The 16,952-nt window shown below is 43.0% G+C and overlaps 1 protein-coding gene across 1 annotated transcript; it reads left to right on the forward strand.

Annotated features, from left to right (window-relative positions):
- Positions 1-10,837: 10,837 nt before the first annotated feature.
- BAG3 (BCL2-associated athanogene 3) lies at positions 10,838-16,682 on the forward strand. Its single transcript, XM_009881590.1, has 3 exons — positions 10,838-11,190; positions 13,334-13,714; positions 15,362-16,682. Exons 1-3 carry the CDS (start codon positions 10,903-10,905, stop codon positions 16,130-16,132), a joined length of 1,440 nt encoding a protein of 479 aa, XP_009879892.1. The 5' UTR covers positions 10,838-10,902; the 3' UTR covers positions 16,133-16,682.
- Positions 16,683-16,952: the final 270 nt, after the last annotated feature.

Raw genomic sequence — 16,952 nt, forward strand, 5'->3', positions numbered from 1 at the left:
AGAGGGGAGGGGACGGGGGGCAACCGAGGGGCTGGGAAGAAGGTGCTGCTCTAAGCAGGGACACCCCCTCCCCGAATCGTATCTAATTATGTGCTAAACATATTAAAAAATAGAGCGGTTGGGAGATACTTGGTGTCTTCTAAATGCATCTTCGACGTAGTTGTTGCAGCTTTTTCTCGGCTTGTAGCCTTAACGCGAGGATCAAAGCGCTCAGTGAGTGTTATTATTTTAAGAACTTAATGTTTCTTAAAATAGTAATTGCCCACTGTGTGAGCGCAGAGCAGGGCTGAAGGCTGGCTGCGGGAGCAGCCGGGTGGCGAAAAGGAAAGGAAGGGACGCGCTTTTCTATGGCACCGCAGCTAAATCCAGGTAAGCTGCGGGAGCTGCGTTCACAAAGTGTTCCAAGGAACCCGAATTGACAAAATGTATCCTTTCACCCCCTTTTTCAGCCTTTTAGGGGTTAGTTAATTTGGTTTATGAACGACAGAATTCCAGGAACAATACAAAGAGGTCTTACAAAGATGTAATTTGATAATGTGGATATTGAGACTGGCATAGGAAAAAGTGCTTTAACTGCTTTTTGGAGACACCATCTTCCTGGTATAATGAGGCACCTGTTAACACTGACTGTTACGGCAATAAAATAATAAATACTGTGTTTTTTGTAAGCATAAAACATACTTGAGAAGAAAAGTGCACTGTTTACTCAAACACTTTTGTTATGGAAGTACCACTTGAAACTAACTCATTTAACAGAAAAGTCACATTTACGCTGTTATTGATAATTGTGTGAAAACAGAGTTTGAAGTACTCTGAGGGATCAGTACTCTGCTTGAGTGGGTGCCTGAAACAAAACAAATTTTCACCCTTATCTGATGTGAAATCTGTGGTAACGAAAAGTGCCTCTTCTTCTGCCAACTTGCGAGGGTTACTGCAGACAGAGAAAGCTGCACCTGCTTTTGAACGGCTTTTGTGGGATACACTTTTTTTCCAAACAGGAAAATCTGTTTCTGCTCACTACAAGCTGGAATGTGTGTGTGCTTTGGGATCATTCGTTAAGATAGAGAGAAATGCCTTCAGAGATGAAAATGGAAAATTGTTGATTTTCGGGAGTTCCTGTCTAATGTTGTTCAAAGAAAAAACCCTCCAGTTTATGGCGATAGAAGTTGTGCGTAACTGACCTCATACAGCCATTTGTCAGAGCCCTGAGTTAAGAATATATGCTAGAATTAATGGACAGCTTCTGAAATCTGGTTTGTTAAGTACAAGGACGGGTACTATTTAGCAAAAGAATATCAGAGTCAGGCCCAAGGAAAGTATTTCTCTTCCTAAATAGTATTTTTTTTAGCTAGACAATGCCAAAGAAGACAGATGACCCACTGACACTGAATTTCAAATCCAGCAGTGATTTTTGAATTTTTGAAGGCATTAGACTTTTTGTTTTCTCTTTTACCTTAACAGGTAGGAAGGACAAAATGACAGATGTAGGCAGAAAGACAGACTAGAGATGAACAGCTTTCCGATTTCCCTCATTCTTAGTGTAGCTCAAATGAGAATTTGGGGGTTTTAGACGTGATCTGAGAATTGCAAAAGCTGACCGCATGTGTCAGACTTCATGCACCTTTTCAAGGATGGTTACACAAAGATCAAACCTGTACTGACTTTTTTGCTGCTTTGCTTTCATTGAAATTAGCCAGTGAAACAGGCAATTTTTTTTTAATCACCTTTATGGTGGTCTTTCAATAACCCTTACACTGTATCTATCAATATGCTCTCTCCGAACATGTGTTCCCTTTCTGAAAAGACCTCGGCAACGAAACGAGGCACTACACTGTAAGTGGGCAATGAGCAGAGCACAGGCCTAAAGCTCACTGAGCTTTTCTATGCTAAGTAATACAGCTGGGACAGTATTAGGAATGAAGTCCCCATTTCTCCCAAATCTTGGTCTTCTCACTTACTCTAGGCTTCACATCAGTGTGACTATGCTGACTACAGTAAACTGTACCAGATATAGTCAAGTAAAATGAGAAAGGGGTTTTTTTAAGACTTTAACCCATGACGGAGCCATTTTAAATCAATGGAACCGGACCTCGATTTGCATTTAAGTATATATTTTAGATGTGTTCATCAATTCAGATGGCTCTCTGTTATTTTCTCATTCAGTCTGGCTTTTTTTTACCCCCATGAGGGATGGGTGTCCTTCCTCTGCATGTTTAGCTCTGTTACTTGTATGAAATGATTGCAGTATAAAGCTGGACAAGGGAGACCTTCCTGAGAAAGAACAGAAAATCTCTTACTGTACTCAGTGAGAACTAAGCCATGACTTTGCAAATGACTGAAAAACACATATTAACAAAACTTCTTGGTAGACTAATGGTTTTCTTCCAAGTGTCTAATTAGTTAATAGTAGGACATTCAAAGATCATGGTAAAATCAATATCACAAAGCATGTATATGCAGACTTTTACTGAAAAAGTGTTTACTAGCAATGCCACTCTTTTCTTTGGTAGAATTACTGATTTCCTGTGTTCACCTGTTGGTATTTTCCGCGTTAACTTATGCCATCACAGCTCAGCATACTTTCTGCAAGATTGTCTTATAATGTGAAATTGTTTACTCGGTATTCCCCAAAGTGTTGATAAAAATATATTCTGTTTAAAGAAGAAAACAGAAACAAGGCTTGTATAAAGTGTTTATCAATGCCCCTTCCATATGTTGTTTCCACATGCAGTAAACCCAATGGGAAATACTGCAACTAAAAATAGACCAAAGGAATTGACTGTGCTGAGCTTCACTGGACTAATATTACAGTGATCGATAGCTCACTAATGCCTTAGGTTTGAGATAAAAGCTGTACCAGCCAGCCACAAAGTCTGGGAGCAGTCATAAAAGGGATATATTTATTGGTTGCAAAGATGACTGCACAGGCCTAAACAAAGGAAGAAGCCATCTTACCCTCTTACTGATGGCTTCGTCAGTATTTGGGGAACAACTAACTACACCTAAGTTTCCATCCTCACCCTTCGTGACGGCTGCATCTCTCTTCTCTCTGCTTCCCCAAATAGGTCTTAAGTTACTCGATTCCCATCTCTTTAGCAGTGAACTTATTTTTGAGCACTGACCTCTTGCGTTCGAGTTGACTGAAAAAATTCTTGGTAGACCAAATTAAAAAATGCATTGAAAGTTCAATAAGCCTCTCTAAAACTGCGTCTTCTGCAGTGGTCCACATCAGTGGAAGGGAAGGTAAGACTAGGTAACAACTGAGGTTCTCTTACCTGCAGTGTTTTTTACATTACTTATGCTGATGTGCATTCTGTCACAGGTTAATAAATTAGTGACTGAATTAAAAAGGTACTGTATAGAAACACCATAATATGGAGGAGTCGTAAAATTACCTATAGAGGATCTTTGGAGGGTTATGTACTGGCTTTGTCCAGATTCCCTGAAGCTGCTTTGTGTGGTTATTTAAAGCCCTCGCTTGACAGACCATGGTAAGCAGGGAGTTAATTTATGGAGATTCCAAATTATCTGAAAACACGGGGTGGATCAAATTGGAAATAAGAGAAAGGAACATGAAGAAATGACACTAGCAATAACGTGGCAGTGTCTGGGCAATCATGCAAGAGGAAAAACAAGGAAGGTCGTGCATGGTTCTGTGTAACTCCTGACTTCTTATCTGAAACTCCCGACCGCCTGCACCTCTTATCTAAAGGAGAAAGGAAGAATACTTGTGCCAGGTGGCAGCAGTCTTACCTGGGAATCATATTTTTAACACCTATAACCTATACACAGGCAGGACTTTTCCATAACCACATGGCAAAACCAGAATTGTTCCCACTTGAACCACGATAAGGCAGGTAATGATGCAATACGCTTTGGGGTATATAGACAATGTCACTCTCTAGGTAAGCTCTGTCTCCACCTTTTTCTGTGGCAGCTGTGCCCTCTCTTCCTGCCAAGTTAAATATAAATACAAAATAGAAGAATGGCTTGTTCACACAAATGGCGTACTTAATTATAGACGAAAAATGCTGTATCTTCAAATATATTGCAGAAGCTGTTAGTTTGACTCTCATTAATTTTCCTTCTTGGTTTTATAGACAGGAAAATGAGACATGGGGTGGTGAAGTGACTTGTCTAACGTCGCCCAGTAGGTCAGGTAGCATGAAAGTACATTTTTATGGCTCATGGCAAAGCCTTATAATTGATAAATAGGGTGCAGTGTAGCAAGTGTTTTTATAGCTTTTTTATATAGTTTTATAGTGTCAGAAAATTGCTGTTTAGGAAGTGAAGTCAGAAAACTGCTGTGCGCGAAATGAAATGTAGAGGAAAATGGACCCTGACCGTACCCGGTGAAATTCACAGCTGACTCCTCAATTGGTAGCTACTTATTATTCTCCTCTTTTATGGGGCATTGCTTTGCCAATTCTTGTGGCTTGTACTTTCTTCTGTGTTCCGAATTTCTGGCTCACAGCTCAGAGCAGGAAAGCAACAGGTTGACCACCTGCTGCTTAGGTAAGCGGAGAGTGAACAGAAATAACTGAATAAAGTATGTCATTCTCATCACCCTTGACAAGGATATTTCTGTGAGCGCTCTAAAAGGCTTTTCTTTAACCCTGTGCATTAAAGCTGACAGGATGGATGGTGATACCTCTCTTCTAAGAGCCCTTTGCTCTTTGTAGGAGTCATTGGTTCTTTCTTTGAACACGTTCAGTTTGGCCCATGGAATCCTTTCTGCGCATGGGCCAGCTTCCACTCCCGGGCAGAAAGGGCAAGTGTCGTCATGTCTGCGCCAAGGCACTGTAGCCTAAGAAAGAATCATCTTAGTGATAAAAAAATAGAAGTTTTAGTTCCTGAAGCAAGATTAGCCTGCAAGATAGCCAACGTGTTTGTTCCAGTGCGGTTCTCCATTCTGGAAAGCTTAGGATTAGATTTCTCCTTCAATTTTTCATGGTGTTTATTTCTAGTGACTTCAGTGCGCTCCATCAGTTAGAGCGTACGTTAATGTAATACTTCTATAATACAACATGGTAATTACAAGAGAGAACAAAAGGCCTATTTGCCTACACATGTGTACGTTAGGAAATAAAACTCAGCATTCACCAAGTAAAACATCAAAAGCGGCTTGGCGTATAAATGGGTTACATGATGTGACCGACACAAAGTGCTACTGAGACAGCTCATGCGACTAAGCTTATTCATGGTTTCCTTCAGTCATTAGCTAATGATATCTTCCTCAAATGCCAATGTGCTCAGTGTATATATTTAAGAGCAAATTGTGAGTAAAAGAGCGAGAATGTAAAAATCTTCAGTGGCTGAAGCATGGCAGTAGGAAGTTCAGGGTGAGCGCTGGGAGCAAATCACTCTCCACCCTCCCACTTGTATGGTTCTCTGGGAAGTATTAACGAAACATACGTTATAGTAATGTTGTACTATTAATGTGCTTGAACACAAAGGAGTGTTGTGAAACTTTTTAGTACTTTAATCAAGTTGCAAGGAATACTTGGATATGCTGATTTCTATCAGTAGCAAAGCTAGGGCAGTCGTTTGGATTTGTCTGGTTAGTGTAACAGAGAAGGGAAAAAAAAAAGGTCTGGCCAAAAGTAAAATACAAGCAGGTATGGAATCCAGTTCTAATGGTGAAAGTTTTGCCTTTCCATGACATAATGTATTTATTTTTTAAAAAAATAAATAGACCGGGTACATCACTCTTAGATTTGAATATTAGGTACTATTGGCTTTTTTTGTTATTCATGGCAATTTCTGATAAAAAGTAGATTTGAGTATATGGGCAAAGAAAACTTAGTTGTTATATTTCAGTCAATCATTTTAGTTATATTGTTGTATTCTGCTGTGACAGAACAGAACCATACTACTCGCTTCTTCCTACATATATAGGATCCAGGCTTAAAATCATGGGAAGAGTGCTCTCAAGTCACATTTTGTCAGATATTGGCATTTTCTCAGTCATTTGAGCAACCAGAATACTTTTATTTGCACGATACTCCTCACAGCAGCAGCTTAAAAGTTCGGAACCGTACTGAAGTCAGTAGACCTTCTGTTTGTGTACAGAAAGAGATAGTTTTTCATCTCTTGGTAACGTTTGTAAAACTTGTATTCCTGTGCCAGATAATATTTATGAAACAAATATAATTTAAATATTTGTTCTGATGCTCTGGAAGAGCTATAGAGGTGCTATATGTGTGTATAATACATGCTTTAGAGACCTGAATTTACTGTACTATAAATAATATCAGTACAGGTCAAGAAAAACGTAAGAGTGTAATGGCAGCAAAACTTGCTTTTTAACTTATTTTTCTGTAGACCATTTTAGCATAAGAGGAATGAAAAATGTATTATGCAAGCAGTCTCAAAAAGGAGATTCCAAGTTCGATACAACTATTCAAGTGATCTAGTGTTCATACAGAATATTGTCACAAAGTTCATTCTGCTGGTACAGCCATCTGGATGACTTCAGTGGCAATTTGCTGGCATCAGCAGTGACTGAATTTGCAGGTTTCTGTGTTTCAGTCTGGAATAACACTTGGGCAGTCAGGAGTTATGCCATTATCCACTCCGGATAGATAGTACAGTTGTACCGGGAGTTTTGTTGCAAGGTTGTGGTTTTCTCCTGCCATCCTTTTTTTTAATTATTATTCCAATGGCACACGGTGTCAGAACTCACTTAAAATCTCAGCAAGTTTGAGGATTTTAGCGTCACTCCTGACCGTGCCCTTCCCATGGGAAGCCAAGAGTAGGATGTGGGGGTATGAAGTGTTTTTTCCAGTTGCACAACTTGTGCTGGCTGCACCTTTATTTATCATGGTGATGGCCTCACAACAGAAATGCATGTCCTCGTCCAGAGAGGTGGGAGCGCTGTCATTCCTCCTGAGCAGAACTCCCAGCACAGCTCGGCCGTCCCACTTGCAGCTTGTTTAAAACCCAGTGATGCTTTTTGCCTCCTCGTTTGACCGGCGCTGATGACTCCTTTACGCTTGCTCAGCACCTCCTGAGATGGTGCATCGGATCTGAGTTTCTGGTGGTGTTTTAGGGTACCTGAAGCATAGGTCAGGACTGTTGTCGAAATTTCTGAGCCACTTAAGGGAGTTTTTTTCCATTTTTATGCTCCCTCCTTTTTTGGGGATTTTGTCTCTTAAATGTAAAATGAGTGTGTGATCACAGCCAGGATTCCTGCAGCGCTGACTGTCAGTTGTGCCACTTATAGGAAAAATTATCGATGTTCTGTTGTTCATTATTATTCTTAATTTTATCATCAAAGTACTTGTTTCCTTGGATGAGGGCAGGAGAAATTTACTTATTTTTTTTTAATGCAGAAATAGGAGATGGATTCCTGGTTTTTATGCTGAAACTGGGAAGGATGGTGGACTAAGGAGTTTCATTCATTTCTTGGTCATATCTCTCTGTGGATTTGTGCTAAATGTGAGCTCTGGGCTTTTTCAGATAACATGTTTACATAGCAAGCAAAAACTGCATTTGTTAGAGGGCAAATGAAAACCAAAAACGGACACTTTTGGTCTCCTGCCTGGCTATCCTGTGAAATTTAGGAAGTAAAGCATTCAAAGGGAACCCACAGATCTCTTCTCCATAGTATTATGATGAGAGTTTTCCAGAGCTCGATTCCATTCCTCCTCCCTTGCCGCAGTGTCCCCAGGCACACCTGAGCTTCTGAAGTCTTCCAGAACCTGTTTGTCTGGGCTGGGAACACACGCTTCCTTCCACAAAACAGAGAACTTCTTTGGCCAAAGGCCTGACTGGGGGGGTATCGGGATCCGCATGCACTCACTGGTGGGGCGGGTTCTCACTAAAAACCAACCCAAACCACTTGCAGCCATCTACCTGAACCCAAGGCCTCTTTCATCTTTGGTCACGGTGCTGCGGTGTGGTTCCTCAGTGCAGGGTGGATTGTTCATGGCCATACGAAACAGTGGGGAGAAAGGGAAGAGGAAAGAAGAAGGAATGGTGAGGATGTGGTGATCCAAACTGGCTAACATAAGAAACCCATTTATAGAGTTCAATGTTAATTAAGCATTGAAGAGAACAATGTGGATTGGGAAAAGCAGTTGTGATGAGAGCACCTGTCCTAAATCTGATCTCTCCACCTCAGTTAGTGACAATGGGGAAAAAAAAAAGATGCTGTATTTGTTCCTTTACTGAGGACTGCCCCAATATCTCTGCACTGTTAAGAGACACACACAGAAAAAAGTCCTCCATGGTTAGCAGACCTGACTACAGGGGGAAAAAAAAGGCAAAGGACCGACTTGAAATGCTGACTTTCCACAGGAGCAGCATAGGTTTTCTGAAGCTGTAAGAATAAATGACAAATTATGAGAGTATAGTTTATGCTCTGGTTCCTCTAAAGAGGGGCCAGTATTTCCATTAAAAAAAGTATTAAACTTGCCAAAAGTTTCACTTCAGATAGAAACTGAATTGTTTTGAAGAAGCAGTCCAACCTGGTTTTTCTTTGGAATTGTTTGAAAAAGCAGTCCAACCTGATTTTTCTTTGTTTTTGGGCTACTGCTTTTGTATTTCTTACCAGGGCTTAAGTTGCGGAGGCAGATTTCTCGGGTTGCTAAGAAGGTTCAAAGCAAGGGCAGCCTCGAGGGTCTGAAAATGAAGACAGGGGAGGGGAAGCCGATGGTCAGGCTCCGAGGAGGGGGTTCATGGAGTCTGGGGGCAGTGGGACGCTGTGTTGAAGGCAAGGATTTATCATTATGGATTACTCCAGGAGGCTGAAGGGCTTATCCCCAAGTGGAGCAGTTCAAAACATTGCAGACCCCTAAAACGCCACGAGAGAGAGGAACTGGCGACTAATCCCCTTGGGCAGATTTGTTGTCCACCCGGGGTGGAGCGGAGCCTTCTCGTGTCAGGGCATCTGTAGGTGCGGCTACCCAGCTCCCAGACCCTTCCCAGCACCGACCCTTCCTGCGGGGAGTCTGATGAGGCTGGAAGTGAGTGAATCTCCTTTTTATAGCCGTGGGAGCCGTGCCTGTAGGTGGGGTGGCTGGCTGGCAACTCTCGGGTTGCACCCGCAGCCTGCTCCCTCTGTCAGGGAGACTGTGCCGAGCAGCTGGTGGGTGCGCGCCGGGCGCAGAATGCACGGAGTCAGCGCGGAGCAGCAAGGTGCTTCTTCCGACTGTCGAATCATCAGTTTCCCTCCCTGCTGGGCAGCCGGCTCGGCTCCGCTCGCCCGGCAGACATTTGGCTCTGACGCGGCCTCGCATTGTTGCTAGCTGAGCGCACCTCAAATTTATTTTCCGGCAAATGCAGTTCGCTGGCGTAAGTGTGCGTCCCTCCGGATCCCGGGAGAGTCGGGCTGCCGGGAGCGCTGCGGGTTGGGGGTTATGCTGGTAGAAGGGGAACTGGCAAATGCTTGTTGGTCCTTGGGGTCCTGAAGCCCCCGGACAGCCTGCGTGGAGCAGAGGAATGTGGTTTCCCGGTAGGGTGAATTTAAAATGACTCATCTGTCGGCAGCGGATCCTGGTGCAGACCTTGGCATGAGATCATCCTTGTTCTGCAGTTGGAAAAGCCAACTTCCAATTACTTCTCTGTGCGGAACTTTCTAGGCCTGGCTCTTCTCTGTGCCTCTTTCGGAATTTTTCCTTTGTTTGTGAAGGGTTTTTTAATGAGTAAAATGAAGATCAACATCAGGGCCTCTGACTTTAAGTTTGTTCGTTTCAGTACTGGTTAGCTTTATTTTATTAGCTTACCTAAATAATAGCCTTTATTCTCTGCAGTTTCGTTGCTCACAGCAATTCTCAGAAATAGATTTTTAAGGGGATACTGTCATATAGGGAGAACACTCAAAATCTGGTTGGTAAAATAGTTAAATCTTAATGAATTAGTATATTAATGTGTACAGAGGCGACATTAAATATTTTTGCAGCTTAAACACCTCTTTAAAAATAGGGTTTCCAACACTAGCACCATATGTCCCCTTATTAAATTCTCCTCTTACTGAATAATGACATTACCCTCTGAATGACAGAGGTGCTTGTTATATGATCTGACTTAGAGATACATCTGGAACTTGGCCCTCGCGGGGCCTCAAAATAGAATGACCGATGCAGGAAGAACTTACTAGAGGACTTGTGAAGGCTCTTAGTACAAACCACTTCCACCCTTGCCAGAGCTTTGACATTGTCCAGTGAGCATACTCAGACAACGCAGGGATTTATTTTATCTCACTTTTCAGCGTTTTCCTCTTCCTTATACTATCCTGTCTTCCCCTCTCCTCTCCTTCAATATTTACTGAACTGGATCCTCCGGTAGCTGGAAGTGAATATATCCGTCAGTGTGCGGCATTAGTAACTCTTTAGAGAGCCAGTGGGAAGAACACCACCAGCAAACATTGCACTTCTGATGGGATTAGGCGTCCTTGAAAGTTTCTTGTCAGATGTTACCTATAGCAGGGGGTGGGTTCTGAGAGGTGCTAAGGAAATGTCTCTGGTGCCACAGGCCAGAGGTTGGAGGAGCTCTGTCTGAAGGGGGTGGGCTGGTGGCTAAATGCAAGTACTGCATGCTGAGTAAGAAATCCTGTTGTAATTAGGTCGGTATTTGAAAGGTATTTATGAGAAGTGGGGGTGAAAGACTCGTACATTAGCAGATTTTTTAGCTTACTCTCTCCTCTTGCCTGCAGATCTGGAGTGTTATGTTAGCACCTGCTGTTAGCTGCCCTGCATGGACCCAGGACAGTCTGAATTTCTCATACACAGCTGATACTGCTTTTAGGATGGGCCTTTAGGGCAGCTTTTTCTTACCAGGTATATTGAGCTGAACTACCAGCAAGTGCTATGTGATGTTTTTAACTTCTAGGAAGGCCAGTCATCAGCAAATGGTCCATCTCGTGATAGCCCCAAGCAGCCACCAGCGAGAGAAGGAAACATGGGATACCCCAAACTCCGGGCTGGCTATATCCCTATTCCCGTCATCCACGAGGGCATCGATGGCAGACAGCAGCACCCATGCTTTTCTGCTCCACAGCCCGGTGTGCAGCGATACAAGACAGAAGCTGTGCCTACCACGGTGCAGGCGCAGCCACCTCTAAGGGGGGGCTATGGCGGCCCCGAGTCCCCTCCAAGGGGACCGACGGAGCCTTCTCAGACAGATAAACAATGTGGACAGACAACGGCAGCTGCAGCAGCCCAAGCGCCGGCCACGCACGGACCCGAGGTAACGTGTCGGTATTGCCGGGGTGTGTTTGCATTGGTCTTTGCAGCATTTATGACCTGAATGTCACACGGGTAGTTTATCCTTCAGAAAGCCAAACTTGCCACAGGATTACATTTGCCCAATACTTCCACAGTATTAAAATGCGAAAGCGCACAGTCACGGCAGTGTAAACACGTCAGGTTTTTCAAGCATTGCCCGCTTTTCGTTCTGGAATGATTCTGCAGAAGCAAATGCAGGTAAATGGCTCCTGCAAAAAGGGAGCCTCCGAGCCGTGCAGGTCCCGCAGCAGCGGAGGACCGCGTTGGGGTTTATCCTGGTTCCCCCCCAAGCGGAGGATACAGGCAGCTCTCTTCTGTTCCACACCATGAGTCAGAAACTGAAGAGAACACAGTGGGAGAGAAAAAACCAAAGTGGCCGGTTAGCTAACAACCCAGGCCGTTTTAGAAGTTGTACTGCTGTGATCTTTGCTTTCCCAATTTAATTCTTCAGTTGTATTAAGTGTATAGATTTAAATATATACAGCCTCAAAAATGAACTGTAAAGTATTTTTTGTCATTCAGTGGCATGTCAAAATGCTTTCAAACTATGAACGTTTTTTTAAAAAAAGTCACCCTGCTTGCTTTGTGTTTCAGAAGGTCAGATTCTAGTTTGCCTGTTCTCTCTAGAGAATGAGCAGAATTGGTATTCTTGTAATATATGGAAGTATCAACCTCATTTTTACTCAAAGTAAGATGAGCAGGAAGTTCAGCCTTCACCAAGCTGAGAGTATATCATCAGGTCTGTAATTCAGCAGTGGTGGCTTTTTCTCTGAAACCTGTTTGGAGTCTGAACAAGGTAGTTAAAATTCTGTTAGCAGGTTTCTCAGATGTCTTGACTAACAACGCCTCGTCCATGCAGTGCCGGGACAAGAGGCTCAGCTTTTCCTTCTCCCAACACCGTACAGCTTTGTCTTGTATGCAGAGTGGCTTGAGGAACATGTCTTCTGTGCCTCTTACTGAAGTCCTCTGAGATAACTACTGAGGACCTCAGAACTTGCTGTTGCAAACTTAGGCAGAGCAGTGTGGGTATCGACTGACCAGAGCCTGTGATTGTGCCTTTAAACCCTATGTCAACAAGGCCACCAGAAGCAGCAGTGATGGGTACCACACTTCAAACCAGCATTGATTTATTTATTTAAGGTTGCTGTTTCATGGGCAGCTAAGCAGTTCACCAGCACCAAAAGAGGGGTCTTGTTCCCCTTCCCCTCCTGCCTTGCCTGCCCTTCTCTGCTTGTCTTCTGGCTGTGTTGTCCTGCCCTCTCTTCTGCCAGCTCCAGCCTGACCTGGCCTTTCACTGACCCGTGTAACGAACCTATCAGGAAATCATTTTTTTCCTCTTAGTGAAACTGGTCAGAGAATAGCCTGACAGCTGCTGGAGTGGGTACAAAGCAGGTGACACGATGGATTGGCATAGCAGGAGGTGGGAAGGAGCTGTGGGCAAACAAACTGCCTTTCCCCAAACTGCAGACCCACAACCTGGAACGTGCTGGGAACGGGATTCTGCAGTGAGCCCGGTGCTCGCTCCTGCTAATGGCGGGTCTAAGCTGGTGCGGCTCTCACTGCTGGTGCCAAGGGGCTAAGGTGCTGGAAGGTCTTAGGAGGGAAAAAGGGGGCATTACCCATATGTGCACTGCCATAGCTACCGAAACAATTACATGCTTTAGAAAAAAACACATATCAAACAAAATCTGTTAGTGTGACCGGGATCAGAAGTCTGAGTGCTGTGTGTCTCTGTTGAGGGGTTTGCTTTTGTCTTCAGTGTATAATTTGTTTGCTTAACTTTAGTTTGTCTCAAATTTAACAGGTTTAGACAGGAACAGCCATGCAAAAGCAGCAAACATTCTGACTGAGCTTCCACTCCCTGCTTATTTGAGGGCTGGGAATGCTGTAGCTCAGGTTTCTACTTGTTATAATGATGCTCTCTCACAACTTCTGTGGTTTGTATAGTGAGGCCCTTGCCCGAAAAAACAAGGAAGTGGATCCTTCGCGTGCCGGAAACATGAGCTCAGTTTCTCTGACCATTTCCTTCTTTTCTCTTTGGAAATGAAAAGTACTGTGAGCACAAAACTTGTACAGTTTAATAATGGATTTTGTTTTCATGGCAGCCTCAATCTCCTGGAGCTTCCGATTCTCCAACCGTTTCCCCTCAGTCCTCTGGCAGACCCAACGCAGGAAGCCATCAGCTTCCTCGTGGTTATATTCCAATTCCTGTGATCCATGAAAACATCCAACGGCAACCAACGCAAGTCTACCATCAGGCACAGAAGACACACTACCCTGCCCAGCAGAGCGAGTACCAAGCCCACCAACCAGTGTTTCACAAAATCCAACCAGATGAGAGGGAGCCGAAGCCAACGCGAGCGCAGTCTCCGTTCAGAGTGTCTCAGAGAGGTTCATCGAGCCGTGAAAGCTCACCGGCCAGAGTCACCACCCAGATACAGCCCCCCGCTCCCATCAGAGTGCAGACAGTTGTAGACAGACCCCAGGTATGTAGAATGGGGAAGGGAATTACCTGCCAGGTATTCTGTTCAGCGTGGCTAGAGCTGAAAAACTGGCTCATAGTATCAGGTACATGAAAGCACGTAAAGCAGTCTCCCTTGCTGTATTTAAACAAATTGGGAGATACTGAGATAATACACTAGCTGCAAGCTGCCTTTCGACCTGTCAGGACTGTGGAGTCTCTGGATCACTGAAATCTGATTTAACGCACGATTTGATTTTCCTCTCGTCAGAGTGTAATTTGGTGTAATTACACTGAGGTCACTGATGTTGCATTATGTTTGTGAGAAGAAAATCAGGTCCGCGGGATTTGTGGCATCTATGTAAATAAACCTCCTTGATGTCTCAGAACCATTTAGGATGGCATCAGAAGTACAAAGTAATTTTAGTTATGAAGAAAGGGTCAGCAAAATCTAGTCTTAGAGCTTTTTATTCTTCCTACATGAAGCACGCTCTTGCTCATAGAACATGTAGCTCATTGAGTATTTTTTCCATGTTAAAATTCTTACTAAAACTACAGTTAAAGACTACTGGGAATTTGAGAACTGTGAGTGTATGGAAGGGAAAGCCTTGATTTCCTCCCTGGAGAGATTTCACATTGAAAATGACAGGAACAGAATTAGGTTAATCATAGAATTGTAATATTTGTGAAAACCCAGGTGCTAGGACAAAACAATGAAGACTTCCGATTTAATGGCATATTCTAGGTTATAATGCTAATTTATTTTTATGGGTGAGAATTTGAGATCCCTAATCAAGTTTTATGTTTAATGGGTAGAGCAGTAAGAGATTGTCAGTGCAGGCCATTACTTCTTTGGTTTAAATATAAATGTAGGTCTTTTACTTCAGCCATCTAAATCCACGAGAGCTGGATCTAGCACCTTCCCAAAATAACTGTATATGTGCACGAATAAGTGAAGGGGGTGGTAGGGGAAGGAAAATGCAGATCTCATGAATTCCAGTTTTCTGCTGAGATTTAAAAACTAATTTCAAGAGATTTCAGATTTGATGACACTTATATCTGTAGTAATCCGGGGGATTGTCTCTTAATCGCTACAGTGTAATAAGATTGACATAGTAACCTCTGCATGTAAATACTCTAAAGATAAAACCAGTGTAAATAAGCACTAGCAAAAAAAGGAATGTCCTGAAAACATGAATGGGAGGAAAATAGCCCAAAATGTGATTAAAACTCAGCGAAGTAGGTAGCTGTTCAAGAAACAGCAGTTCTCAGTTAGTTGTCACTGAGGATGAAATCTTGACCGTGCTGCAACAAATCTTACTGACTTAAGGCAGGTGAGGGCTTTGCTCTAAGGTCCTATCTTATAAAACTGCTTGTAGGGCTGATTTTTGTGAGCATGGGCAGGATTTGGTGGGTTGAACTTTAATGTCTTCGAGAGTCGATTGGTGCTTGTAATCTGCAATAGCTTGAATAACTGCACTCTTCAGCACAGTGCTTTTTTTATTGTAAAAGAGTAAAACTCAGCAATGCACAGGAAAGATTAATCATCTGGCGTGTGCAAAAATTCCACTTCTAGAAGTACAGAAAATTGGATGCTAGGTTACTTGGTCTTTAGAAGGAAATAAGGAGCACTGTTCATTGTATCTCAACACAAACTTGCCTTGCTCACCAGGTTTCTCAGCAAGTCCCACCTCAAGAGCCACCAAGACCATCCCCGCTGCCTGAAGTCAAACCTGAAAACAAGGCAGTCCCACCACCCGAAACTGAGGCGTCGTCACCATATATCCCAATTCAGGTCACCCACCAAGAACCAGATCATAAACTACCACCCCAGAAGCCTCCAGCCATGGCAGAGAAAGCTGATAAAAAGGTTCCCTGCCCAGCTAAGATTGCTCCCCCACAGGAAAGGCCTCCTCCTGAAGAAGCAGCAACACCGAAAACAATGGAAACGGGAGAACCTCCAAAGCATCCTGGTGTTTTGAAAGTGGAGGCAATTCTGGAGAAAGTACAAATGCTTGAGCAGGCAGTAAACTCCTTTGAAGGCAAGAAAACTGACAAAAAATACTTGATGATTGAAGAGTATTTGACCAAAGAGTTGCTAGCCCTAGACTCAGTGGACCCTGAGGGTCGTGCGGATGTGCGCCAGGCCAGGAGAGATGGTGTAAGGAAGGTCCAGAACATTTTGGAAAGACTTGAACAGAAAGCAGAAGATGTCCCAGAACCAGTTCAAGTTGATGGACTTCAGTCAAATTTGCCAGAGCCTAAGCCCCCACAGGAAATCATGGAGATTGAACCTGTGGTAGTCAAGAGCAAGGGAGATACCAGTAATAAAGATGCTAAAGAGGAAACCAAAATGGAAGGACATCAGCCTGAGACTAAGGAAGAAGTGTTTACCAATCTCACCACCACAACAAACACATCAAATAATCCAACTGAACCGTAGCCCCATGCTGAAATTAAAATCTCTCAGACTTTATAACTTAAAGTGTGTTAAGTGAATTTTAAGTTGCATGCATTTCCAGAGCTCTTTTCAACTGGTTTTTAATCAACATAGCAGCTTGGGACACAGTAAACACTTTGTGGGGGAAGGAGGGAGTTAGAAAGAAAGTAATGCATTTATCCTTTATTCTTACACTATGTAAAAGACATGTTTCAAAAATAAACCCTGTACATTAATCACTTTTAGATCAGCTGAGTGGAAAAAAAACAAACCAAACAAACCAATTACTACAGGGTTAATATTGATGCGTGTTGTTTAGGGTGTATTCCTTTGCAGGTGATTTTTGTAAAATCAGTGGCCTGCATTGTCAGAATACCAGTCCTTCTATAAGTATAGCCACTCTTAAAGTAATGTTTTTATTTTTAATGTTCACAGTTGGGCACTTTAAGTAATGATGGATAGAAAGTGTGTAAGAAACTGTAGGGATATTTATATGTGTGCAGGACTTCGATGCTATATTTTAAGAGGGAAATAAAATAATATAGAAGCCTAATACAGTCTTGTGATTTTATAAGCTGGAAATGTAAGGACAGTTACCGGTTTCAAATACACTCTTCTAAACATAGAGATTTCTTTTAGTTACACCATTGTAGTGGAAGTCTGACAGCTGCTTTCTCATCAAGACCAAAAAGTGCCTTTCTTCATTCACTTGCTCCCTTTTAATGTCGTTGCTGTATCACATATGTGGATCGAAGAAAGAATTTGGCTTGGCATTTCCTTTTCCTATCTTTTTTTTTTTTTCTTCTCATTTTTCTCCCTCTGC

This window comes from Charadrius vociferus, unplaced genomic scaffold (genome assembly GCF_000708025.1).
Source record: "Charadrius vociferus isolate BGI_N301 unplaced genomic scaffold, ASM70802v2 scaffold282, whole genome shotgun sequence".
NCBI lineage: Eukaryota > Metazoa > Chordata > Aves > Charadriiformes > Charadriidae > Charadrius > Charadrius vociferus.